The following is a 21,508-nucleotide window of genomic DNA, read 5'->3' on the forward strand; positions in this document are numbered from 1 at the left end:
TGGGAAGAAAATTTCGCATCAGAAAATGGGAATGATTTTTGTTCAGCTAAGCTGTATCTGTTATCGAATTTCTTATGTATAAGATTTGAATTTAAGATTTTTTATTTTTAAGCGAAGTGGAATAATATTAGATTGTTGTGTAAGATTATTTCGGATTAGAGGACAAAGTTGGATTGATTTAGACTAGACTAAAAACAAGATAATTAAGAAACTATAATATTATATTAATTAATGCATATATTGTAATATTTTATATTATTTTATGTTTATATAATAATATTTTATGTTTTTTAATGCATATTTATTCTCTTTTTACTTTACTCCAAAAAGACTAGCCTCTAGAACTATTTTTCTTTTCTTCTCCCTTTGGCTCCACCTCATTTCTTCTTTCCTCCATCTTTTTCCTACAAAACACAGGTAAAGTTCATTGCAAATCCTTCAAAACAAGCTTATCCTCTTCACCCTCTTGTCGTTGTTAAAGCATTTCCACTTTCCTTAGCCTTTTTTTTTCGAAAAAATTTCGGATCTCTCTCCTTTCTCTGATACATGCATTGGCTTTTTCGCCTACAAAGCCATCTCATAATTTTCTAGAAATGGGTGGATTTTGAATTTTGTTGTTATTTTTTTGCCTTTTTTAATTTATTTTAAAAAATTTTGTGGTTGGATTTTGAGGTTTGGACAGTAGGTGCGGCTTTGTTTCAGATCTGAGCGGTGATTAAAAGGTGTTGCAGAGGAACACTTGCAGACGACGCAACATGTAAACGATGCAGCGGGCGAATAGTGCAGGTTTGAGGACAAGATTAGCAATCCCATACATATTGGGGGTCCTTGTTAAGACTACCTAGTGAAAGACTTAATCAGTGCGAGTCCGATCTAGTCTCATTAATGGTAATCCTTGTTTGCATCAAATACCGGCTAGCAATCCCAGCTAAGCCAGTCCAATCCAAGGAAGTTTAGTGAGGGCAAACAAATGCCTCCTGAAAGTATTAATCAGGGAATAAAATGTAATTTTAGTTATGAAAGTGAGATTAAAAAAATTAAAGGTAGTATAGTGAGAATTTCATAATATTTGAGAGGTAAATTGCGTATGTTTTTGTAGAATTTTTGTTGTGTGAAGTGTTATGTCATACTTTAATTGGGTTTTTGACGTCTAAAGCTAACACAAGTATGTATTTGAAAGTACTAACTATGAAAGTTAGGCGAGGAAAAACTAACACTGTGTTTAAACGAAAAAACCTAACATTGGTCTTTGGATGAGGAAAACAATAGAATTTAAATACATAATTTTTTATTTTTAAACTCTTCCTATAGAATTTGAAAATGACACTTATTTATATGAAATTTAAAGTTAGAAATTAGAAGTTTCAAATTCCAATTTTTTTTTTTACCTGGTAATATAATTTGAATTGCCATTTGGCGGGTGGGTTAAGTGATTTGTGTTGATGTGCGGTGCAATGAGAAATTTTGTGGGTGCAAATAGTAGCTCCGTTTCATTTTATCTTATTCAGCCCCTTAAATCCCCACCAAAACAAGTAAATTCGTTCTCCGCCCTTCGCTCACAATTCACAAACTCCGAGAGAGCTTCTCTGGCGGAAGCAATGGCGGCGCCGCTCGTCAACCTCGCCGCGAATCTAACAGTCTCAAAGCTCTGCTTGGGTTCGCCTGCCTCCTCTCCCAATTTCCAATACTGTCCGTTGCATTCCCACTGAGAATCTGACTCATTCTTCTTCGCAGGGACGATGACTTTCGGCGAGCAAAACTCGTCGCCGGAGTCCCTTCAACTCCTCGGCGGAGCTGTCGAGGCCGGAATCAACTTCTTCGACTCGGCAGAAATGTACCCGGTGGTTCAGCTAGCGGAGACTCAGGGGAGGAGCGAGGAGTACCCCGGCCGCTGGATTAGGGAGAGCAAAACGATACATCATCGTTTTGGCCACCAAGGTAGTTAATAAGCTCTGGTTTTAAGTTCTAACAAGCCATGCTAATGGTGTTATCAAGCAATATAGTTCAGAATTTTGGTTCTGCTTAAGCACTTTGTTTTATGACTTGCTTAGTGATGGATTATGTAATGTTTAAATGCAATTTAAGGCGGTTGCAGACGGATTACATCGATCTTTATCAGATTCATTGGCCCGATCGGTTTGTATGTAGACATATTTTTGTAGTGGTTTGTAAAATTAGTGCAAAATTTAAGTTAATTGCTATATGATGTTCAAAGTTTAATATTTTTTTCCCAATTAAGTATGTTTACTTTTCAAAGAATTTACTTGACTTCACCGCGGTTTGGAGAAACTTGTGCTTCAATGCGCCGAGCGTTTAGTACACTTCAGCTGATTAGTGATTGTTTTCGTAGCTATGTTCCCATGTTTGGGGAAACAGAATATGATCCAACGCGGCAGTTTTGTTCAATTCCTATGGAGGGACAACTGGATTCTCTTGGGAGAGCTGTTGATTCGGGTAAGGTTAATTTCATACTGCTGGTTTATTTTCGCTCTTTGTTGATAAGTCGTTTGGTTTGGCGATTTTGTTCTTTATTGCAATGGTTTGAGAACATGGCGATGGCGTAATGCATGAAAAGTTTTGTTTTGTAGATCAGATATGTTGGTCTCAGTAACGAGGTGTCATGAAGTTTGTTCAGGTAGCTGAAAGGAGCACTTGCCGTCCCAAGATTGTGTCTCTGCAGGTTGTCTATTTGATGGAATTCACTCTCACTCAAATGGTTACTGTATTGCTCTATCGATTTTTGGACTAATTCGACTGATTGTTTGTTTGACAGAATGCATACAACTTGCTATGCCGAACTTATGATTCTGGATTGGCTGAATGCTGTCATCATGAGAGGTATTCAAAGAGTTTGATTTCCGAAAAAAGTGATAACTGAACTATTCATCACGCATGAAACTAAAGGGAAAATTTGTTCGAACTTTGAATTGCCTATGCCAATTTCTTGATAAAGTTCAATTCAACGTTTTAGGATCAGTTTACTAGCTTACAGCCCCCTCGCAATGGGTATACTCTCTGGGAAAGTATTTTTTGCATGATGAGGGTCCGGCAGATGCTTGGTTGAATGTTTTTAGAGGTCACTTCTCAAGATTTTCCATCTAATATTTTAGAATGTACGAGTTTCTGCACTCTATGCGATGATATTGTATTGATTAAACTGTTATGTTTCTTCACCAGGGGAAATATTCGGAAGGGGAATCCAGATACAACCTGTCCAATCACATCATAAGAGCAGCAGCCATGGTACAGATTTTCGTCTGTTAACTTTGATAGGTTTACTGAAAGATTTCTGAATTCTGAATCCAGGGTTTAAAACTCCGATAAAAGTCTCGGTATGATGATGGTCTGTAATTATAAATGAAGTATTAGTTCTAAAGAGTTTCTGAAATTTCCTCGTCCCTTTTTCTCGACATGGTTGCTGAAACCATACAGCCATCTACTGATTGCAGCATGATTGTTGGCTCTCAGTTGTTGGATTAAGATCGTAGTTCTTTTAATTTCTTGAGCTAAATATCTACGTTTACGCATTTGGCAGCCTTTGTTTTGAGCTGCCTCCTCGTTGCAAGTGTTATTTTCGGAGCAACCAAGTCACGGCAGCTTCAGGAGGTTCTAGACGGGTGCAAGAAGGTCGAGCTCAATTCATTCTGCTAAATTTCTTCCTCGTCGGGAATATGTTATCTTCTTGTTTCTGGTATGTATCGCATCAGCTGTAGAATTAGTCGAATTGATGTTTAATGATGACATTGGTCTAGAAAAGTTCATGAGAACACGGTAGGCTGTCTTTTTGGTAACAAAAGCATGTGGTGGATGCTGATATATATGGCCCATATGCCTACCCCTTTTAGTCTGTCTGTTCGAATCCTTGGGGACCGGTGGATCTTGGTATGAACTATAAATTACATTTCAAAGTCGAATGCGGTGATTAAGTCACAAGTTCAGAGTCCGATTCCCTTAAAAGCACCATGTAACTTAAGGTAACTTAAGGAAGTGCGCTTATTCTCTCGTACTGAAAAGTATGCCACTTGTACATTCTTTCTCCCTAGTTTCCGAAAACTTTGAAGGCACCCCGGTCTGTGCTACCTGACCGGTGGCGTTGACTGACCGGGGTTGTCGGAGGTGAAAAATGTTGTGCAGGGAATTTTTAGATAGTGAGAGCTACTTGTTGCAGGCATGAAACATGGATCCTTGGATATGAACGCCTTCGGCAGAGTCTTTATGTTGTTACATTTTGTGGACAATATGGACAAGAAAAAGAAAGCCTCGCTGAAATTAGAGAAATAAATGGGCGGATATTCAAAAGACTAACACCTTTAGGCCATTCTAGAACGAATAAGATTTATTCTGGATTTCTGTGTTTAAAGTTTGTATATCGAGAGATTCAGACTATTTAAGAGAATGAAAAAAAGATTTGAATTGTTCAAGTTTTTGGATTTTGTGAAGTGTAGTAGTCAAATGCGCTTATATGATATAAACCCATATTCGACACATCAGAGCACCCACCACTCCCCATGGTTTGGGAAGATATACTTTGCCGATCCTCTTTGTGGGAATTCGGAGGATTAATTAATCATATTCGTTCATCGTATATCGTGCGATCAATTTTTGTTAGGTACTATTTATATTTAATTTTAAATTATAATTTCTGACCGTATAATGTATGATGAACGAACATGATTGATTGATCATCTGAATCCTCACAAAGTGGATCCTTTTCCCATGGTCTGGACGCTTTTGTGCTTGGTGCCCGGGAGTTTCTGAAAAATGAGAAACACTAATACTACCGTCAAATCATATTATAACATGTGTACTGATTATAGCGGGATATTTTCTAGTGTGTAATCTACTAGTACTCAACTCCAAACACAGAAATTGTATAGTTTTGACTTTTGAGATTCCCTCTACGGAAAAATGGAGCCGTTGACTTTCTGCGCTGTCTAGAAGACCCAAAGTCCGAAACCCCTACGGACCTCTACGATTATTCAATTCAATTTCCATCAAATAAATAATTAAAAATAAATTAAAAAAATTATAAAAAAAAGAAAAAGAAAATTGAAGTGCCTGCAGCCTAAGGCCGGGCCCCACAGAGAAGCACGACAATCTCAGCGATCAAAGCTTCATCATCGTCACCGCGTAGAAAGTTGAGAGAGAGAAAAAAGTAGAGAGTAGAGAGAGGGAATCAGGAGATCAAATCAGACGGCTCTAGCGGTGGTGGTGGTGCTGCTTCTGCTTCCGGGTTTGGGTTTTGATGGGTTCGAAGCCATGGCTGTACCCGGCGCCGACCTATCGTACTCTCGAGACCTATTGGGATTGCGACGACGACGCCCCTGGTCCCCGCTGCGCTCACACCCTCACCGCCGTCGCCGCCACTAAGACCCATGGCCCCCGTCTCATCCTCTTCGGCGGTGCCACCGCCATTGAAGGCGGCGCTGCCTCCGCCCCTGGCATCAGTTACCATCTCTGTCCCTCCTCGATATTTGTACTACTGTTTCAATTCGAATCTCGGTTTTGCTTTTCTTTGGAATTTGATCTGATTGTGAATGTAGGGTTAGCTGGGGTGACCAATTCGGTGCATTCGTACGATGTTCTCACCAGGAAATGGACTAGGTAATTTCTAATTGCTTTATCAATTTTTGGTTTCTGTATTTTGCAAAACTTGTGGGAATTGAATTGGATTCTTACTGATCGTTCTTCTGCTTTGGGGGTGGTTCAAATTTTGAAGAATGAGGCCTGCAGGTGAGCCACCGTCTCCGAGGGCAGCTCACGCTGCGGCTGCGGTGGGCACTATGGTTGTATTTCAGGTGAATTGAGTAATACATTTCAAGGAATGATTCGAAAACTTCTTACTGGGTTGAATGAGTGTTAAAGTTGATATGTGTTAATCTCTATGTTTAGGGTGGTATAGGTCCTGCTGGGCATTCCACAGATGATCTATACGTGCTGGACTTGACCAACGATAAGTTTAAATGGCACAGGTGAACATAACTGACCTTAACTGAGCTTATCCTACTGGAGAGTTTACTGATTAATCTTCAAAGATACGGTACAAATGATCTGTTTTTGGTTTTTGTTCTCTGTCCGTAGAGTGGTTGTACAAGGACAAGGTCCTGGGCCTCGCTACGGCCATGTAATGGACTTAGTTGCTCAAAGATATCTTGTTACTGTCAGTGGAAACGATGGTGGGTGTATTCTTTAAACCCTATTTGTTCGCTATCCATCCATAGATTCCATGCACTTCACTGTTGTCAAATGCAGTTACTTTTTGAAGCATTGACGTTTACTATCTTTACCTAATATTTTTTTTAAAGGAAAAAGAGTCCTTTCTGATGCCTGGGCTCTGGATACTGCTCAGAAACCTTATGCATGGGCTAGGCTGAGCCCAGAAGGTGATAGGCCTTCTGCTAGAATGTGAGTAGTATTCATATTTCAATAAGTGAAAAGTTATGAAAGTGGTGGTGAACTTTGTTTTTATGAACCAACCTTATTTTGCAGGTATGCAACAGCCAGTGCCCGCTCAGATGGTATGTTTTTGCTTTGTGGTGGAAGAGATATTTCTGGAGCGGTATGTGAAATCTGAGTCTACCTCTCTATCATTCTTGTATATTGCCTCTGTCAATTTATACTGGAGGCCACTTGAGCTAAACGAGTTATCTGATTTTGTTTGCTTTGCTCATATCTATGCTCCCACAGCCACTAGCAGACGCTTATGGACTGCTTATGCATAGAAATGGTCAGTGGGAGTGGACCCTTGCACCTGGAGTATCACCTTCACCAAGGTATCAACATGCGGCGGTAAGTGATAATATATAAACTAGGAATGCAGAGTTACCCATTTGTGTGTTGCATGATTATTTTATATGTTTTTTTTTTTTTTTTTACTTTTTTCTTTGGAGTGAAGCACTTAGGTTACTGAACATATTTTGATAGAAGAAATCATATAATGTTTGTGGTACTAATGCATTTTGCATTTTCTACACACCTAGCTGCCTATCTTCTGAGTTACCTTTACCCTTTTGAGTTTGAACCTTATTTTAGCACCTAATTGACTATTCTGCTATCAGGTTTTTGTTGGGGCAAGATTACATGTTACAGGAGGTACTCTTAGGGGAGGCCGTTGTATAGAAGGCGAAGCAGCTGTTGCAGGTAATTTTTTGGTTGCGAATTTTGTTACCACATGATTATGTAAGTTCATTAAATTTTCTTAATATCTTTTGTTTCTATCTTCCTTTCTTCTTATTTGATAGTATTGGACACTGCTGCTGGAGTTTGGTTAGACAGAAATGGGCTTGTGACTTCCTCACGCACAGGAAAGGGACAGAATGATTATGATCCTCCTTTGGAGCTCATGCGTCGTTGCCGCCATGCAGCTGCATCTCTTGGTGTTCGTATATACATTTATGGTGGTCTTAAGGGAGGTAAAGAGTTTAGAACCCAAATGAAAATGTGAATAATGTAATTGAATAATGGATGCAGCCTTCCTCTGCTTACGTGGTTCTATCATGTTTAAGGTCTTTTGTTTATCTTCTTGTACAGACATCCTGTTAGATGACTTCCTAGTTGCAGAAAATTCATTATTTCAGTCTGAAGGTAATTCGCCTGTTTTAACTTCTGAGAGACCCCCAACTGTATCAAGTCCCAGAATGTTTCATGCCAACACAAGTACTTTTGGAACATCATCTGATGGTGAACATGAGAGTCCCTCATCAAGTCGCTCAAGGTATTATTCTGTTTCGTCTTTTCCCTCTCTACCAAGTACTTTGACTGAGCCACGTGCTCATAATTTGTGCCATAAATCGTTATTTTTGGCAGCATGGACAAAAGTTCAATGGAGAAACTCCGGGAGGCTTCTGCTGCCGAAGCTGAGGCAGCTAGTGCTGTTTGGCAAGCTGTGCAGTCAACATCTGCTACTCCTGCTGAAGAAACATCTGTTTCAGATGATAACTCGCAAGTTGCAGAAACATTGTCGGATGGTAGTGACACTGAGGCTGATGTTCGCCTTCATCACAGAGCTGTATGTCCTTTGCATCAAAACTTAATTGAGGGATTTTTTCTTCTTTGAGCGGCATAAATTATAATTTGCTGTTGTTGTAGGTTGTTGTTGCCAAAGAGGCTGTAGGTAACTTGGGTGGGATGGTAAGACAGTTGTCTTTGGACCAATTTGAAAATGAAAGCAGACGAATGATTCCAATGAATAATGACTTATCATATCCCAACAAAAAGTTCACCAGGCAGAAGTCTCCACAAGGGCTACATAAAAAGGCAAGTGTCAATTAACATTTGAGCCACCCTCTCTCTCTCTCCGTAATTTTTTTTACTTGAAGGATTTTTTTGTTATGTGTTAATTGACAGGTTTTGGTCTGGTTATTTGTTTCCTTGCAGGTTATATCTACATTGTTGAGGCCTCGAAACTGGAAAGCCCCTGTCAATAGGAAGTTTTTCATGGATTCTTATGAAGTGGGAGAACTTTGTTATGCTGCTGAGCAGATCTTTATGCAGGAGCAAACAGTTCTTCAGCTGAAAGCCCCTGTTAAAGTATTTGGCGATCTTCATGGACAGTTTGGTGATTTAATGCGCTTATTTGATGAATATGGATTTCCATCTGCTGCCGGAGACATAACGTAAGTTGAATATTTTTGCTTATGCTATATCTGTCAATGTACTTGTAGAAAGAATTTGTTTTGCACCAGAACTGTGACTCTTGAGTTTTACTGAAGAAATAAAGTCGAATATGAAAGAATTCACTCCAATTCTTTGTTTAATAATTTTTCTAAATGTTACAGCTATATAAACTATGATTCAAAAAATAAAACAGACTTTTCAGCTAGGCTAGCTATTGTTACAGGTATATCGACTACTTGTTTTTGGGGGATTATGTCGATCGAGGACAGCACAGCTTGGAGACCATAACTTTGCTCCTTGCACTGAAGGCAAGTGCTGCTTTAAGTAACCTAATTTATAAATTTTTGTACTCCCCACTTTTATATTTGACCATATGCCCTGATTGTTTTTGCAGATTGAGCATCCTGACAATGTTCACTTAATACGTGGAAACCATGAAGCTGCTGATATAAATGCACTCTTTGGTTTTCGTATTGAATGCATTGAGAGAATGGTACGGGTTTTAATTATACGGACATGATGCAGTCTTCTCTGGATTTCAAAATATTAAAAGTTATACTGATTTATGTGCATGTAGGGCGAGAATGATGGAATATGGGCATGGACTCGATTCAATCAACTTTTCAACTATCTCCCACTTGCTGCTCTAATTGAAAAGAAAATTATCTGTATGCATGGAGGCATTGGGAGATCCATCAATTCTTTAGAACAGATAGAGAAGCTTGAAAGACCCATTACAATGGATGCTGGGTCTATAGTTTTAATGGATCTTTTGTGGTACACTCTTGCTCAATTCATCTGTCCGTTTGCTGTTAAATTAATCGCTCATGTTTATGATCTTATTGACATCTATGTACACAGGTCTGATCCCACAGAAAACGATAGTGTAGAGGGCTTGAGACCAAATGCCAGAGGGCCTGGTCTTGTCACCTTTGGGGTACGCAGTTTTGGGTTATTTTTCCCTATTTCTACTCTTGCATTACTCTTCATATTGCTTTGTTTTCCCCCTTCTGGCATTGATAGTGCACGGAAGTATCTGTTAGGGTTTAGGTGGGGGCCACTTATCAAAAACAAAAAGTAGGAGCCACTGATATGATGTTAAGTTTATAGCAATTTTGACAATTCACATACAATAGTAAAGATATAGCTGTTTATGATTTACTGAAAAAGCCTAACACCTTGAGAACTGTAGTCCAAGCGACGGTATAGGCAATTGATTGAAACCACATTCTTTAACATCAAACAAACTGGACATTTGATGATATGAGAGCAGGTTTGTTATACCTAATCACCATTACTGTAGTGACATTACATCAGTATCGATTTTCTTTTGGAATACCGACAGTGTCGACTCCTTTAAAATCTTGTTGTTGGGGACAACCCTTTTGTATGGTCACCCCTTTCATGTGCATAATTTTAAGTCTTAAGATATACATGTACTACCATACTAATATATTCTTGCTACTTGCAGCCTGATCGTGTCACGGAATTCTGTAAAAGAAACAAATTACAACTCATTATACGAGCTCATGAATGCGTCATGGATGGATTTGAAAGATTTGCCCAGGGACAGTTGATCACTCTTTTCTCTGCAACCAACTATTGCGGTAAGCAAAATCTTTGTAAGTTTCTTTCCCATGTTGTGGTGCTTGCTGTCTCATATGGCCTTTTCATGCAGGGACGGCAAACAATGCTGGTGCTATACTGGTTGTTGGCAGAGGTTTGGTTGTGGTTCCGAAATTAATCCATCCTTTGCCACCTCCTCTTCAGTCACCGGAGACATCTCCTGAACGGGTCATAGACGACACATGGATGCAGGTAAGCACATGTATAATGTCGTTAAATATGTATGTGCCTTTAATGGGTTATTATTTCTTGTATCGTAAAATCTGTCACCCGTTGCCTCTCTCATACTCTCATATGTTTCTGTTGTTCTGCAGGAGCTCAACATTCAAAGACCACCAACACCTACTCGTGGCCGACCACAGCCTGATCTTGATCGAAACTCACTTGCATATATATAGCTGACAGATTTCTGTATTTTACAACTACTGAATGTGACAATCCACATTTCTCTAGAGGTATGATCCTTTTCCAATTCCCACATTCTGGATTGCCTCGCTCAACACAGCGCGCTGTCGTGTTCTCATCGAAGTTGCAGAGGTTGAAGCCTTGTCTAGTGTACACAATCTGAGAATGCTAGAAATTTAGATGTTTCGGGACCGAATTATTCATTCCTAGTTGATCGATTTTGTAACATATGTACAACAACATGGTTTGTGGAAGAGATGTAAAAGTGTTTTCAAGTTTTTGAAGCTAAATAGATAGAACTTATAGGGAAGGGAAATTGGTTAATTTAGTTTCACTGTGATATATGTAACATAAATAATATCGTACATTTGATTCATTTTAAAGTGTTTATTCTCTTGTGGAAAATCATGTTTCAGAACAACCTTAGATTTGCAATTGTATAATTGTTCTCTTGATACAAGCGATATTGGGAGCGGGTCGATTACTAGAAGCACTTGAAGTGCATTTTGGAAGAAGCACTAGTTATTTGCTTCTTGTAGGACATACTTAAAGTGTTTTTTGAGGATTTACCTTCACTTCTACAAATGATTGATTTCAAAAATACTCTTACCAAAAACACTTTCGGCAGTTTTAAAAGAACTTCCAAACAAACCTAGTGACTAAATTATGCAACTTCTTCTGCTCCTTGTGGAACTAGTGTCAATTTTGCTTGTTAAGGAAGTTATGGCAAGGATTATCATCTTTATATTCAAAACCCATATACAACCATATCCCCTTGGCCCACTCCACCCCCGTGTTATGTCAACTTGGTTCTCTTCTTTGCAGGTGTGTTGGTTCTAGACAGCTTGGTCGGTTGCAGCGCTCCAAATCTGATTTTGCTATGGATTTTCCTTTTTTTTTTTGTTACTTAAGCTGTGCTTGACCCTTCTCCATTCTGGTTCCTACATGATTGTCACTCCGGTGGTTGCTGGCAAGAGTTTGGCAACGGCGGGCTGCTTCTTCGGGTTGGATTTTATGTTATTTTTATCTTTGTCATGTGTTTTCAAATTCAGGCATTTGTCGTTGTGGGATTGTGCCTCCCACTGTTTGTCTTGGGTCGTTGGCTGGCTTTGTAATTTGCTTTAAACTTAATGAATTCTCACTTTTCGTCTAGAAAAAAGGGGGTGTGCTGTCCACATATCCCTTTTTATTTTATACATACTCTCTTAATTTACGGCCGTCGAATCAATTAAATTAAAAAAGAATAAAGGATAAAAATTAACAAGGATGTGTGAATAGCACACCAAAACCAAAAAAACCCGTAGACAACTATGCGTTTTAAGTTCCAAAAAATAATTCTCTAATTAAAATTTTGGGTTAATCTCTGTTTACTATCCTAAAGGTTCGTGGTTTTCAACATTTGGTACATGAAGTTTTCCCAGAGTCATACCTCAAGTCTTAAATTTGGGACAATTTCATACCTCTGTTAGTCAAACTGTTAAGTTTACCGTTAACTGATGACGTGGCACCCATGTGGATAATAACGGGACGCCACGTGTCATTCGCGTGGAAATTAAAAATAAATTATTTATAAAATAAAATAAAATAAAATAATTAATTAATTAAAAAAAAAACCCTTCTTCCCCAAATCCCACTTGTACCCACCCTACCACCCACCCCTTCATCTTCCCCAAATCCCTCCTCCCTCTGCAACAACAACGACCCGAGGCACCACCTCGCCTCGCCCCTCCGACGAGCTTCACCGCCACTAACAACCATCACTGTCTACCTCGCATATCCCCGTTCCCCTCGTCCCGCTCTCTCTCCTCTGTGCTTGAGGACCACCTTGCCTCACCCTTCCGACGAGCTTCACCGCCACCAACAACCATCACTGTCTACCCTACACATCCCCGTTCCCCTCGTCCCGCTCTCGTTCCTCTGTGCTCGAGGCACAGCTACAGCAATGGCATCCACCATCGCCATACTTCCCGATGAGATTTCACGGTGCTTCAACCTGGGAAAGCCTCGGGATGCTAATATTCTTTCATTTTTGTCATGGTGGTTTAATTTTAACCTAGAGTTTGCGATTTAAACGTCGGATTTACACATGAACAGAGAAAGCAAGAAACTCATTTTTCCGGCGAAGGTCAGACGGCTTTTGAGCCGTTTTCAGGCCACTTTCCGGTTACGGCATGGCCAAATATTGGTATATTTATACTCCACTCCTCCGTAGCTTCAATTTGGTATATAATATGTCTAGGTTTTGGGGTTGATCGGAGCTCGGGGAGCTTTGGCGTTCTTCTTCGTGGAGTCATTTTAACTAAATTTACAATGGACTCATTAGTGATAAAATGTTGGGGTGTGGGTGCGAGAGAAAGAGTGTTAGGGGGGGGTGGGAGGGTCGGCATGGGTGGGATTTGGGGAAGAAGGTTTTTTATTATTATTATTATTATTATTTTTTAATTTTTTAAATTAATTAATTATATGTTATAAATAATTTATTTTTAATTTTCACGTAGATGACACGTGGCGCTTAATTATTGTCCATATAGACGTCATGTCATCAGATGACACGTGGCGCTTAATTATTGTCCATATAGACGTCATGTCATCAGTTAACGGCAGACTTAGCAGTTTGACTAATAGAGGTATGAAACTGTCCCAAATTTAAGACTTGAGGTATGATTCTGGAATGAAAAAAATTTTATGTACCAAATGTTAAAACTACAAAACTTTGGGGTAGCAAACAGATATTAACCCTAAAAATTTAGTAATAAGAGTTAAATACAGAACGGCGTCGTCCAGCGATCTCCCATCAAAAGCCAAAACCCTAACACCATCGAAACCAAAACCCTCAGCGACCCCAAGAGTGCCAAAACCCTAACACCATCAATGGCGGAACACCAAATCTCTAAGACCTTCCCTGTGAAACCCAAGCACAAGCCTAAGCCCCGAACCCCCAAACAAACCTCCGAATCCAAATACTGGTCCTCCTTCAAAACCAAGCAAATCCCTGACCTCATCTCCTCCATCTCCTCCCTCACCTTCTCCCCCACCGCCCCACACTCTTTCGCCGCCGCCCACTCCGCCTCCCTCACCCTCTACAACCCCCTCAACCAATTCTCCCCCACCGCCACCATCTCCGCCTTCCGCGACGTCGTTTCTTCTGCCTCGTTCCGCTGCGATGGCCTCCTCGTTGCCGCCGCCGACCTCTCCGGCCTCGTCCAGGTCTTCGATGTCAAAACCCGAAACCCGCTTCGGAAACTTAAATCCCACACGCGCCCAGCTCGATTCGTCAAATTCCCAGCAGCGGACAAGCTCCATTTGGTCTCTGGCGGCGACGACGCGATTGTCAAGTATTGGGATGTCGCCGGGGAGACCCCGATTTGCGACTTGCTCGGCCACAAGGACTATGTGCGGTGCGGCGATTGCTCGCCGGTCAGTACGGATATGTTCGTAACTGGTTCTTATGATCACACAGTGAAGCTTTGGGATGTGAGGGTTAGAGATTCGGGGTCGGTGATGGAGGTGAATCACGGAAAGCCGGTGGAGGACGTGATTTTCTTGCCATCCGGTGGGTTGATTGCGACGGCCGGCGGCGATTCTGTGAAGATTTGGGATTTGATGGCAGGTGGGAAAATGGTGTATTCAATGGAGAGCCACAACAAGACGGTTACTTCGATTTGTGTTGCGAAAATCGGGAAGGATAGCGGAGAGGAGGCGCAGCAATATAGGATTTTGAGTGTGGCATTGGATGGTTACATGAAGGTGTTTGATTATGCGAAAATGAAGGTCACTCACTCAATGCGGTTCCCTGCACCGCTTATGTCCGTAGGGTTTTCGCCCGATTGTATGACGAGGGTGATTGGAACTTCGAATGGGATGATCTATGCTGGGAGGAGGAAGTACAAGGAAGACGCCGGGGGTGGTTCTGATGAGGAGCTAGATAGGCCGCTTTCGAAGTATGAGAAGAGGGAGAAGAGGTTGAAGGCCTTAGGGGACGCTGGGGGTTTGGGACCTGTGATGGAGGAACCGCAGATTCGGGTTTTAAGGCCTTCGAATTTTAGGTATTTCCATAGAGGGCAAGGGGAGAAGCCGTCCGAGCGGGACTATGTGGTAATGAGGCCAAAGAAAGTGAAATTGGCCGAGCACGACAAGCTATTGAAGAAGTTTAGGCACAAGGATGCTCTGGTGTCTGTCTTGCGCAGCAAGAATCCGGAGAATGTCGTGGCAGTGATGGAGGAATTGGTGGCGAGGAATAAACTGCTGAAGTGCGTGTTGAATTTGGATTCAGAGGAGCTGGAATTGCTGCTGAAGTTCTTGCAGAAGCACTTGACCGTGCCGAGTTACTCGAGGTTGTTGATGGGGTTGACAGAGAAGGTTCTTGAGATGAGGACTGAGGACATTAAAGCTTCCGACGCGTTGAAGGGCCATATTCGAAACCTTAAACGGTCAGTTGAGGAGGAAATTCGGATACAACAGTCGTTGCAAGAGATGCAGGGTATAATTTCTCCCTTGTTGAGAATTACTGGAAGAAGATGAAGACTTTGGTTGTTTTGTTCTTCGATTTTACGAGGCAGCTAGGTTCTTCCGATGTGTTTGCTTAATAGTTGCCTGAGGTCACTTGTCATGGCGAAGACAGTATCTGCAATTTTGTTTCTTTATAATCTACTGTATGTTGTTTTTCTCATGTTCTTTCTATGTTTTAAGCAATCTCAGATTTTCGTGATAGAAAATGTTTGGTTCATGTCAAGTATTCCGAACTTTTTTTTTTCCCCTTGCGGTCTCAACCTCCCGCCGTCTCCACCGCGGTCTCAGCCTCTTTCGCCCCCCTCGTGCTCTTGTAGTCTTCATTCACACCTACAACGCCGTCGTCCACAAGTTGTTGTTTCTCTGAGTTTGTTGATGGATTTGTGTAGTGCAGTTGGAGCACAAACCGAACCAAAATAGTTTATACGGTTCGGTTTTCAGTTTTGGTGTGAAGCAAACTGAACCAAAACATGCCCAACCCTAAGTCCAAATCGAATTTAACATAACTTTTTAAAGTGAGCTCCCGTTTGTAACTGTTGGATTAAATTTTAATGGTCCGGATTTCCGAGCTTGGTAGATTAGGAGGAAGGGATCTGAGGAGGATCCCTTTCCTTAAAAATGTATAAAAAAATTACGCAAAGATATTTCTTTGATAAGTTGTCGCCTCTATTGCAATTTTAGAGCAAATATATCACCATCAATTTTTATTTGAAATTATGCGACTAAACATCACGTGTTAAGCAAATTTCAGACTTGTATTTCACACGGTTGGATGTGGATTCGATTCTTAACATTAGTGAACTACACAACAGTGACTAGAAAATGCCTAAATACCTTTATGAGACTTCCCAACCCTCACAAAGGTGGACTGGCCGAGGTTTCGTCACCAGCTTGTCCTATTTTTCAAACAAAAAAGTACCTTTTATTTAGTAATATTTTCACCACTTCTTTGAGCTATGGATCACTTAGGTTAAACCTTGCGTTTGACTTTATTTGACTTCGTTGTGGACTTTATTTGACATCGTTGTGGTCACGAATTTTGGCAAACGTGATTCTAACCTAAATTCCTTGTGGGGAGCATTTTTTCTCTCCACCCTATTTATATTTATCACTGTTAGATGAGTTTAAATTTCGAGATTCGTGTAGTGGATAAGCACAAATCTCAAAATTCAAACTCATCTAACGATAATAAATAGGATGTTGAACATATACCACACAATGATGGTGAGCAAAAATACACTCATTCCTTGCGACTCGTGAAACGAAGACAATGCTCTAGACACAGAGGACGCACGACGTGTTTTTGCCTCACTCACAAAAGTTGCACGACTCTCATCGGTGCTCAACTCCGACAACCGACATGCACATCAAGGAATCGACAACCGATAAGCAACAAGCACCATGGTTTAGAAGATCAGTTTATACATCGTAAAATTATAATACATGGACAACGACTCAAGCCTAGTTCTGGCAAGCATAAATATCCAGACCAGAAACTTTTACTGCATGACTTGAACTGCCCGAGAAAAGACGCGTTAAAACTTAAACTACTCAGGTGCTAAGTAACCTTTTCGGGTGGTTCATGGCATTGCGTGGGAGCTAACCACGACAAAGGATCACTGGTTAGCCACAATCATTTGAGATCATAGGAGGTATCAGTTTCCGAAAGAGCATGCAAAGCAGCACTAACAAGTGTTGGCCATAGTCTCGATCAGTAACTGGTAGCCTTCTGGTATGGGTGATTGCTTATGGACACACACTGCCAAAGCAGGAACATCATTAGCAACGTCTAGAAACCTGGCGAGTAAGAGCAGCAAATGGAAATCCGAAATTCTCTTCACAAGTGGAAGATTCTTAGCACGATCCAGATGAGTTTTCAGAGCCTTCAAAATCACTGGGGTGTTACGATTCTCAATAGGAAAAGATGATGAAAGTGGTCCCTGCATTGTAATACAAGTTCATGTCAGAACAATGGATGTCTTCTTCACAGCGAGAAACACAAGTAAACAGATATGATTTTATTATAATGCAGAACGCAGTAAGTAGGTTAACCTATGCAGCAAAGTGACCGTACAACAACAGTAAACATCGTATACAGCAAATGCTTCCCAGATAATGATTATAATTCATGCATCCCGACACTCCTGTCATTTTGATTCCTTCAACCTAATCAATCCATAATACTTACGGGACAAGTGCCCCGCTAAAGGTATTTCAATGAATTTGGCCATAGATAAATTAGATATTCAACAATACTTGCTAAAGGATCCTAGTACGGTGAATCCTATAGGGTCATTACTATAACCCTTTTCGAGATCACTTTCACAAATTATTAAAGTGCTCTTTTGTCCCTTTTTTATTTTATCTTAGTTTTTCTTCCCCTCCCGAAATATGTTTCCACTAATCATTACACCGAGAATAGGTCATCAGTGCTATCACCCACTTGCTGAATCGAAACATTTTTTTGTTCTTGTTCCTTGTCTACCAAAGAGGTAGTTGAAGCAACTTCAAGAGAAAATTTGCTCACATGGCAAAAGTATGGCACTAAACGGTTGAGAACCAAAAGACAGCCAAGAGTTTTTGGAGAAGAGAACGTTCACTCAAGATATGTACTCTATAGCACATTTACCCCAAACAAAACACAGGTTCTGGAAAGAAAAATAACACTAAGAACTGCAAAAGTGTGGGAGATCTGAAAAAGCTCATCTCTGGTCATGGAAATGTTGCATACACATATAACACATCCAATAATGCTTTACCAATTCAACCAAATCTTATGACTCTAGTGACAAGCTAGAAAGCCACAAAACCCCAAGTCCTTGCAGGCCACCCAAAACCTAAGTAAACAACTGAAATCAACCCGATTCCAGCCGAAAGAAATGACAAATGCTTATATAAAAAAGAGTGAATAAATTAAACAAGAAAAACATTACACTGCTCGAAATTGCAAACACTCAAACTGCAAGCATTAGGAATGAACACTACACCCTCAACTAACCGGTAAACTGGCATAACTTCAGTGTCAGAGGTAAGTATGGGAATCTAATTCTTGGAAATAAAAATTGGTTCAGCAGAACTAATGCTTGTGTAGCCCTATAATATACACCCATACACCCCAGAACCTTATCAACAGCCAAAAACACAACATTAACTAGGAAGTGGAATCTCCAATACCCACATGCATACAACGGCAACAAAATTTCCTCCACATCCAGTCTTAAACATCACAGGCAATTCAAAACCAAAGTTAGCAGTTGAATACAACTAGAATAAACATGGAATCAAGCTACACAATTGCCTTGATTATAGCATGATTTTGGCCCCGATTTTCTAATTTCCTACCACATTTTCACATTCTTTCCATGACTTTGATAATACCTATTCAAAAGATTTCATTGCCTATTTCACAAAAAATACAATGTTCTACAGAGTTCAATGCCACACCAGGTTATAGACATGCTTCAACTATTGTCCGGGACGTGATTGTTAGAGGGAAACCGAAAAGTAACAACGATCAGCAAGATAAACAACAATCTAAACAAATATTGCAATTCAAATTGTCCAAGTAAACTAAGATAAAACAAAACAAAACAGGAGAATCGTAGCGCACCTGGTGATCGAAGATCTTTACTACCACCAAGAAAAAATCGTTGTCCACTTCCTTAGTATCCTTCACTCCAAGGACAACATCCTTCTGCATCTTGGACAATTTGGGATCATCACCCTCTCCAATCTCGGTCTCGAACCACCCTTCCTTAAACAATCTAATACAGATATCACTCATCTGAAAAGCTTCGAAATGCACATCAGCACCACCATCCTCATTCACCTCCAACTTAACCATGGCGGTCACCCACTCCTTCAAGCCGCTCTCTGCGTGGAACTCCGCCGCCTGAAGCACCTCCCTATTCGACAAAGTATAATCCTTTTTGTCCTGGCTCACTGACTGGGTGAAGATAAACCCAACCCGTCTCATCCCCAAACCCATTGCTATAGCCTCCACCGCCTTTTCCTCCTCCGGGTCTCTGTAAAACACCAAATTGTCCTCCGTCCCCTGCTGCGGAGGCTCATAGATGAAATCCACCTCCACCTTACCCTCCTCCGACACCGTCCCGTACATAAATCCTCCCCGCTTAGTTGCGAAAGCCAGCGTATCATTCACATAATGCTGGAACGCATTAGCACAATCTCGATCGAACGACACCAGTTCACAGTGCGGGTTCTCCTGGCGCGTGACCTTCATCTGCTTGGCGATCAAATCATCCATAGTCATCTTCCTCCCGAAAGAGCCCGCTGGGTGGAAAGCCGGCCCGGCGACTCTGCGCTCGCCGTCGTAAGCCAAGTAAACAATCGACCCATGTGCGAGATTCAGCGCCGTCAGAGACGTATTGGGATTCGCCATATCGGTGAATCGAGCAATTTCTTCCTGGGTTTTGGCCAAAAGAAGATTCTGACTGGTGGAGATTGTCTGGTTCTGGAAAGGGATTCGGAGCTGGGTTTGTATCAAGGATTTGAGTTCGGAGACGGTGGTGCTCTGTGGGTTCTCCACCGTGACTCGTTCGAGCCCGTCTCTGCTGCGAACTCGGAGCATCATCTTTGCGATTCGGCGGCGGATGGGTTGTGGGTTTTGAGGTTTTTATATTGGGGTTGGTTGAGGACGCGGTGGCAGGACGGTGGGGATTGGAATCGGAAACGGATTCCTGGAGAGCGTAGGATTTGGGAAAGGGAGAGAAAAGGTGGGGAATTTACAGATACTTGGGGAAGGGGAAAGAGTTGTGGAAGTGGGAGACTGTCAGAGAAGCGGAGAAGAAGAGAGTGCCTTTGTAATTGGGCTTTTGATTGGTCCTTTTGTTTTGGGCCCCCGCGTAATTGTTCTTACGCTATTTCCCGAGTGGATTTGGACTTTGGGTTGCAACTTGCACCCGACAATAACTAGATAAGGTGAACTTTAACCGAAAGGGCTATGTTTAGCTCTAATCCAGATTATAGTCTTGCGAGAAATTATTTTTTAATTAACAATATCCGGCCATATTTATATATCATCTCCAACCGAAGGGGGCTATTTTTTAGCCCCCTCAATAATTTATTATTTTTAAGTTTGTTATTTAACTTTATTGGTTAATTGAATTAAACTGGCATACTTAGAAATGAGTAACTCTCTATATTTCTGTTGACCCTAAAAACTACAAAGCCTACGTGGCGCGCATGCCGAGTAATCTATGAGCTAACTACGTCATTCGGTTGAATGCGGGGCATGCCAACTCGTCGGCCGAGCTTGGCCGAGGAGTAAAATATGTTGATGTTGCGTTGGGGCGCGGCCGACTTCTATGTCTTGCGATTGTGACTGAGGAAGGAACACATCTCGGCCTTTTGGGTTCTCGAACTTGAAGACAAAGCTACTATTCTTACAAAGTTCACAAATTGTCGTCGTCAGATTCAGCCACAGTGATAGTATTCGTCAGAATAAACTCACGCCGAATCGACACCAAAGTATAAGGGCACAAATACTGAAAGTGAATATAAGTTTTAAGAGTAAACGTTGTTCGGCCGTTGGAATGCCGAACTCTAAATCCCACTTGTGAGTATCCAATCATAAAATAACTCAGTGTCGAGCCCAATAAACCGTAACACCTCATTTTGCCAAGAAGGCTGATGAGATGACCTCAACCAACAAGGACTCGAAAATCATTCTCGATCGAGACTTGGATAGATAACCAGTCGCCCTCGACGCAGTGCTGTTTATCCAAACTGAAGATGCTGCGAGGTCGGCTGATTCTATGGCGACAGTGTTATCTATGCCGACTGAAGATATCACCGATTGCCTTCAGAGTGCTGTTTATCCAAACTGAAGGTGTGTCGGCGAAAATAGAAAAGGAAAAAATCTCAAGGTTGTTGTTAGAATTTGCGCGTGGTAGTTGTGTGTTGAATTGAAGGTCCATTTTTCCGTTGTTTGTAGCCTTGTATTTATAAGGATGAGCATGCCTGACGTGGCTTGATCTTCAAAGGATTGTATTTGATCTTTGGCGTGGTTTGCATGTGCAGATTAATCTCCCATCAGCCCTTATCTCAAATTGGATCAGTACCAATTTAAAAAAACCACGAAAAAGCATCCATGTTTGACGGGATCAAAACAAATATAATCGCATGAGGTTATCATGCAGTTATCCAACCAAATAAAATTCTGTTTAATTCAAAATCTCCACATCCTTATTGGTCCTTGGCCGTAGGATATGATGGAATCAGACCACCAATTTGCATACGCATGAAACTCTTTTTATCACATCCGTGCTCATTCCTGAAGAATATGCTAATTATTAGCATATATTTTTATGCTAATAATTATCCCAATCTA

The 21,508-nt window shown here is 41.1% G+C and overlaps 4 protein-coding genes across 5 annotated transcripts; 3 read left to right on the forward strand and 1 right to left on the reverse strand.

The window, feature by feature from the left end:
• The first annotated feature begins 1,454 nt into the window (after nt 1-1,454).
• Nucleotides 1,455-4,421, forward strand: LOC103427430 (uncharacterized). Its single transcript, XM_070819784.1, has 8 exons — nt 1,455-1,656; nt 1,735-1,938; nt 2,351-2,454; nt 2,589-2,680; nt 2,774-2,838; nt 2,978-3,076; nt 3,178-3,243; nt 3,536-4,421. The coding sequence occupies exons 1-4, from the start codon at nt 1,455-1,457 to the stop codon at nt 2,622-2,624; spliced, it is 546 nt and encodes a 181-aa protein (XP_070675885.1). The 3' UTR covers nt 2,625-2,680; nt 2,774-2,838; nt 2,978-3,076; nt 3,178-3,243; nt 3,536-4,421.
• Nucleotides 4,422-4,873: 452 nt separating this feature from the next.
• Nucleotides 4,874-11,052, forward strand: LOC103427414 (serine/threonine-protein phosphatase BSL1-like). Of its 2 annotated transcripts, none has more exons than XM_008365466.4 (21): nt 4,874-5,447; nt 5,544-5,604; nt 5,720-5,798; nt 5,893-5,972; nt 6,082-6,176; nt 6,306-6,405; nt 6,490-6,559; nt 6,688-6,789; nt 7,059-7,140; nt 7,242-7,412; nt 7,531-7,714; nt 7,807-8,008; nt 8,089-8,256; nt 8,377-8,615; nt 8,840-8,924; nt 9,011-9,109; nt 9,194-9,393; nt 9,478-9,553; nt 10,088-10,223; nt 10,295-10,434; nt 10,557-11,052. In XM_008365466.4, the coding sequence occupies exons 1-21, from the start codon at nt 5,246-5,248 to the stop codon at nt 10,638-10,640; spliced, it is 2,655 nt and encodes an 884-aa protein (XP_008363688.3). In that variant the 5' UTR covers nt 4,874-5,245; the 3' UTR covers nt 10,641-11,052. The 2 variants fall into 2 exon arrangements, with proteins under 2 accessions (XP_008363688.3, XP_070675536.1); XM_070819435.1 differs by having other exon boundaries at nt 5,068-5,447; nt 5,550-5,604.
• Nucleotides 11,053-12,315: 1,263 nt separating this feature from the next.
• On the forward strand, nt 12,316-15,373 carry LOC103432481 (protein SLOW WALKER 1). Its single transcript, XM_008370683.4, has one exon. The coding sequence runs from the start codon at nt 13,519-13,521 to the stop codon at nt 15,166-15,168; it is 1,650 nt and encodes a 549-aa protein (XP_008368905.2). The 5' UTR covers nt 12,316-13,518; the 3' UTR covers nt 15,169-15,373.
• Nucleotides 15,374-16,542: 1,169 nt separating this feature from the next.
• Nucleotides 16,543-19,977, reverse strand: LOC103432482 (NPL4-like protein 2). Its single transcript, XM_008370684.4, has 2 exons — nt 18,767-19,977; nt 16,543-17,096 (listed from the first exon to the last, which is right to left on the reverse strand). Exons 1-2 carry the CDS (start codon nt 19,748-19,750, stop codon nt 16,842-16,844), a joined length of 1,239 nt encoding a protein of 412 aa, XP_008368906.3. The 5' UTR covers nt 19,751-19,977; the 3' UTR covers nt 16,543-16,841.
• Between the last annotated feature and the right edge of the window lie 1,531 nt (nt 19,978-21,508).

The sequence above is a fragment of the Malus domestica genome, chromosome 03 (genome assembly GCF_042453785.1).
Source record: "Malus domestica chromosome 03, GDT2T_hap1".
NCBI classification, from domain to species: Eukaryota; Viridiplantae; Streptophyta; class Magnoliopsida; order Rosales; family Rosaceae; genus Malus; species Malus domestica.

Bases quoted from the DNA above. Each gene is read 5' to 3' on its own strand.
- LOC103427430 (XM_070819784.1), top strand. From the start codon at position 1,455: ATGAGAAATTTTGTGGGTGCAAATAGTAGCTCCGTTTCATTTTATCTT. The intron at 1,939-2,350 runs GTAGTTAATAAG...TTGTTTTCGTAG, and splicing joins TCATCGTTTTGGCCACCAAG to CTATGTTCCCATGTTTGGGG. The intron at 2,455-2,588 runs GTAAGGTTAATT...TTTGTTTTGTAG, and splicing joins TGGGAGAGCTGTTGATTCGG to ATCAGATATGTTGGTCTCAG.
- LOC103432482 (XM_008370684.4), bottom strand. From the start codon at position 19,750: ATGATGCTCCGAGTTCGCAGCAGAGACGGGCTCGAACGAGTCACGGTG. The intron at 17,097-18,766 runs GTGCGCTACGAT...ATTACAATGCAG, and splicing joins TAAAGATCTTCGATCACCAG to GGACCACTTTCATCATCTTT.
- LOC103427414 (XM_008365466.4), top strand. From the start codon at position 5,246: ATGGGTTCGAAGCCATGGCTGTACCCGGCGCCGACCTATCGTACTCTC. The intron at 5,799-5,892 runs GTGAATTGAGTA...CTCTATGTTTAG, and splicing joins GCACTATGGTTGTATTTCAG to GGTGGTATAGGTCCTGCTGG. The intron at 8,616-8,839 runs GTAAGTTGAATA...CTATTGTTACAG, and splicing joins TCTGCTGCCGGAGACATAAC to GTATATCGACTACTTGTTTT.
- LOC103432481 (XM_008370683.4), top strand. From the start codon at position 13,519: ATGGCGGAACACCAAATCTCTAAGACCTTCCCTGTGAAACCCAAGCAC.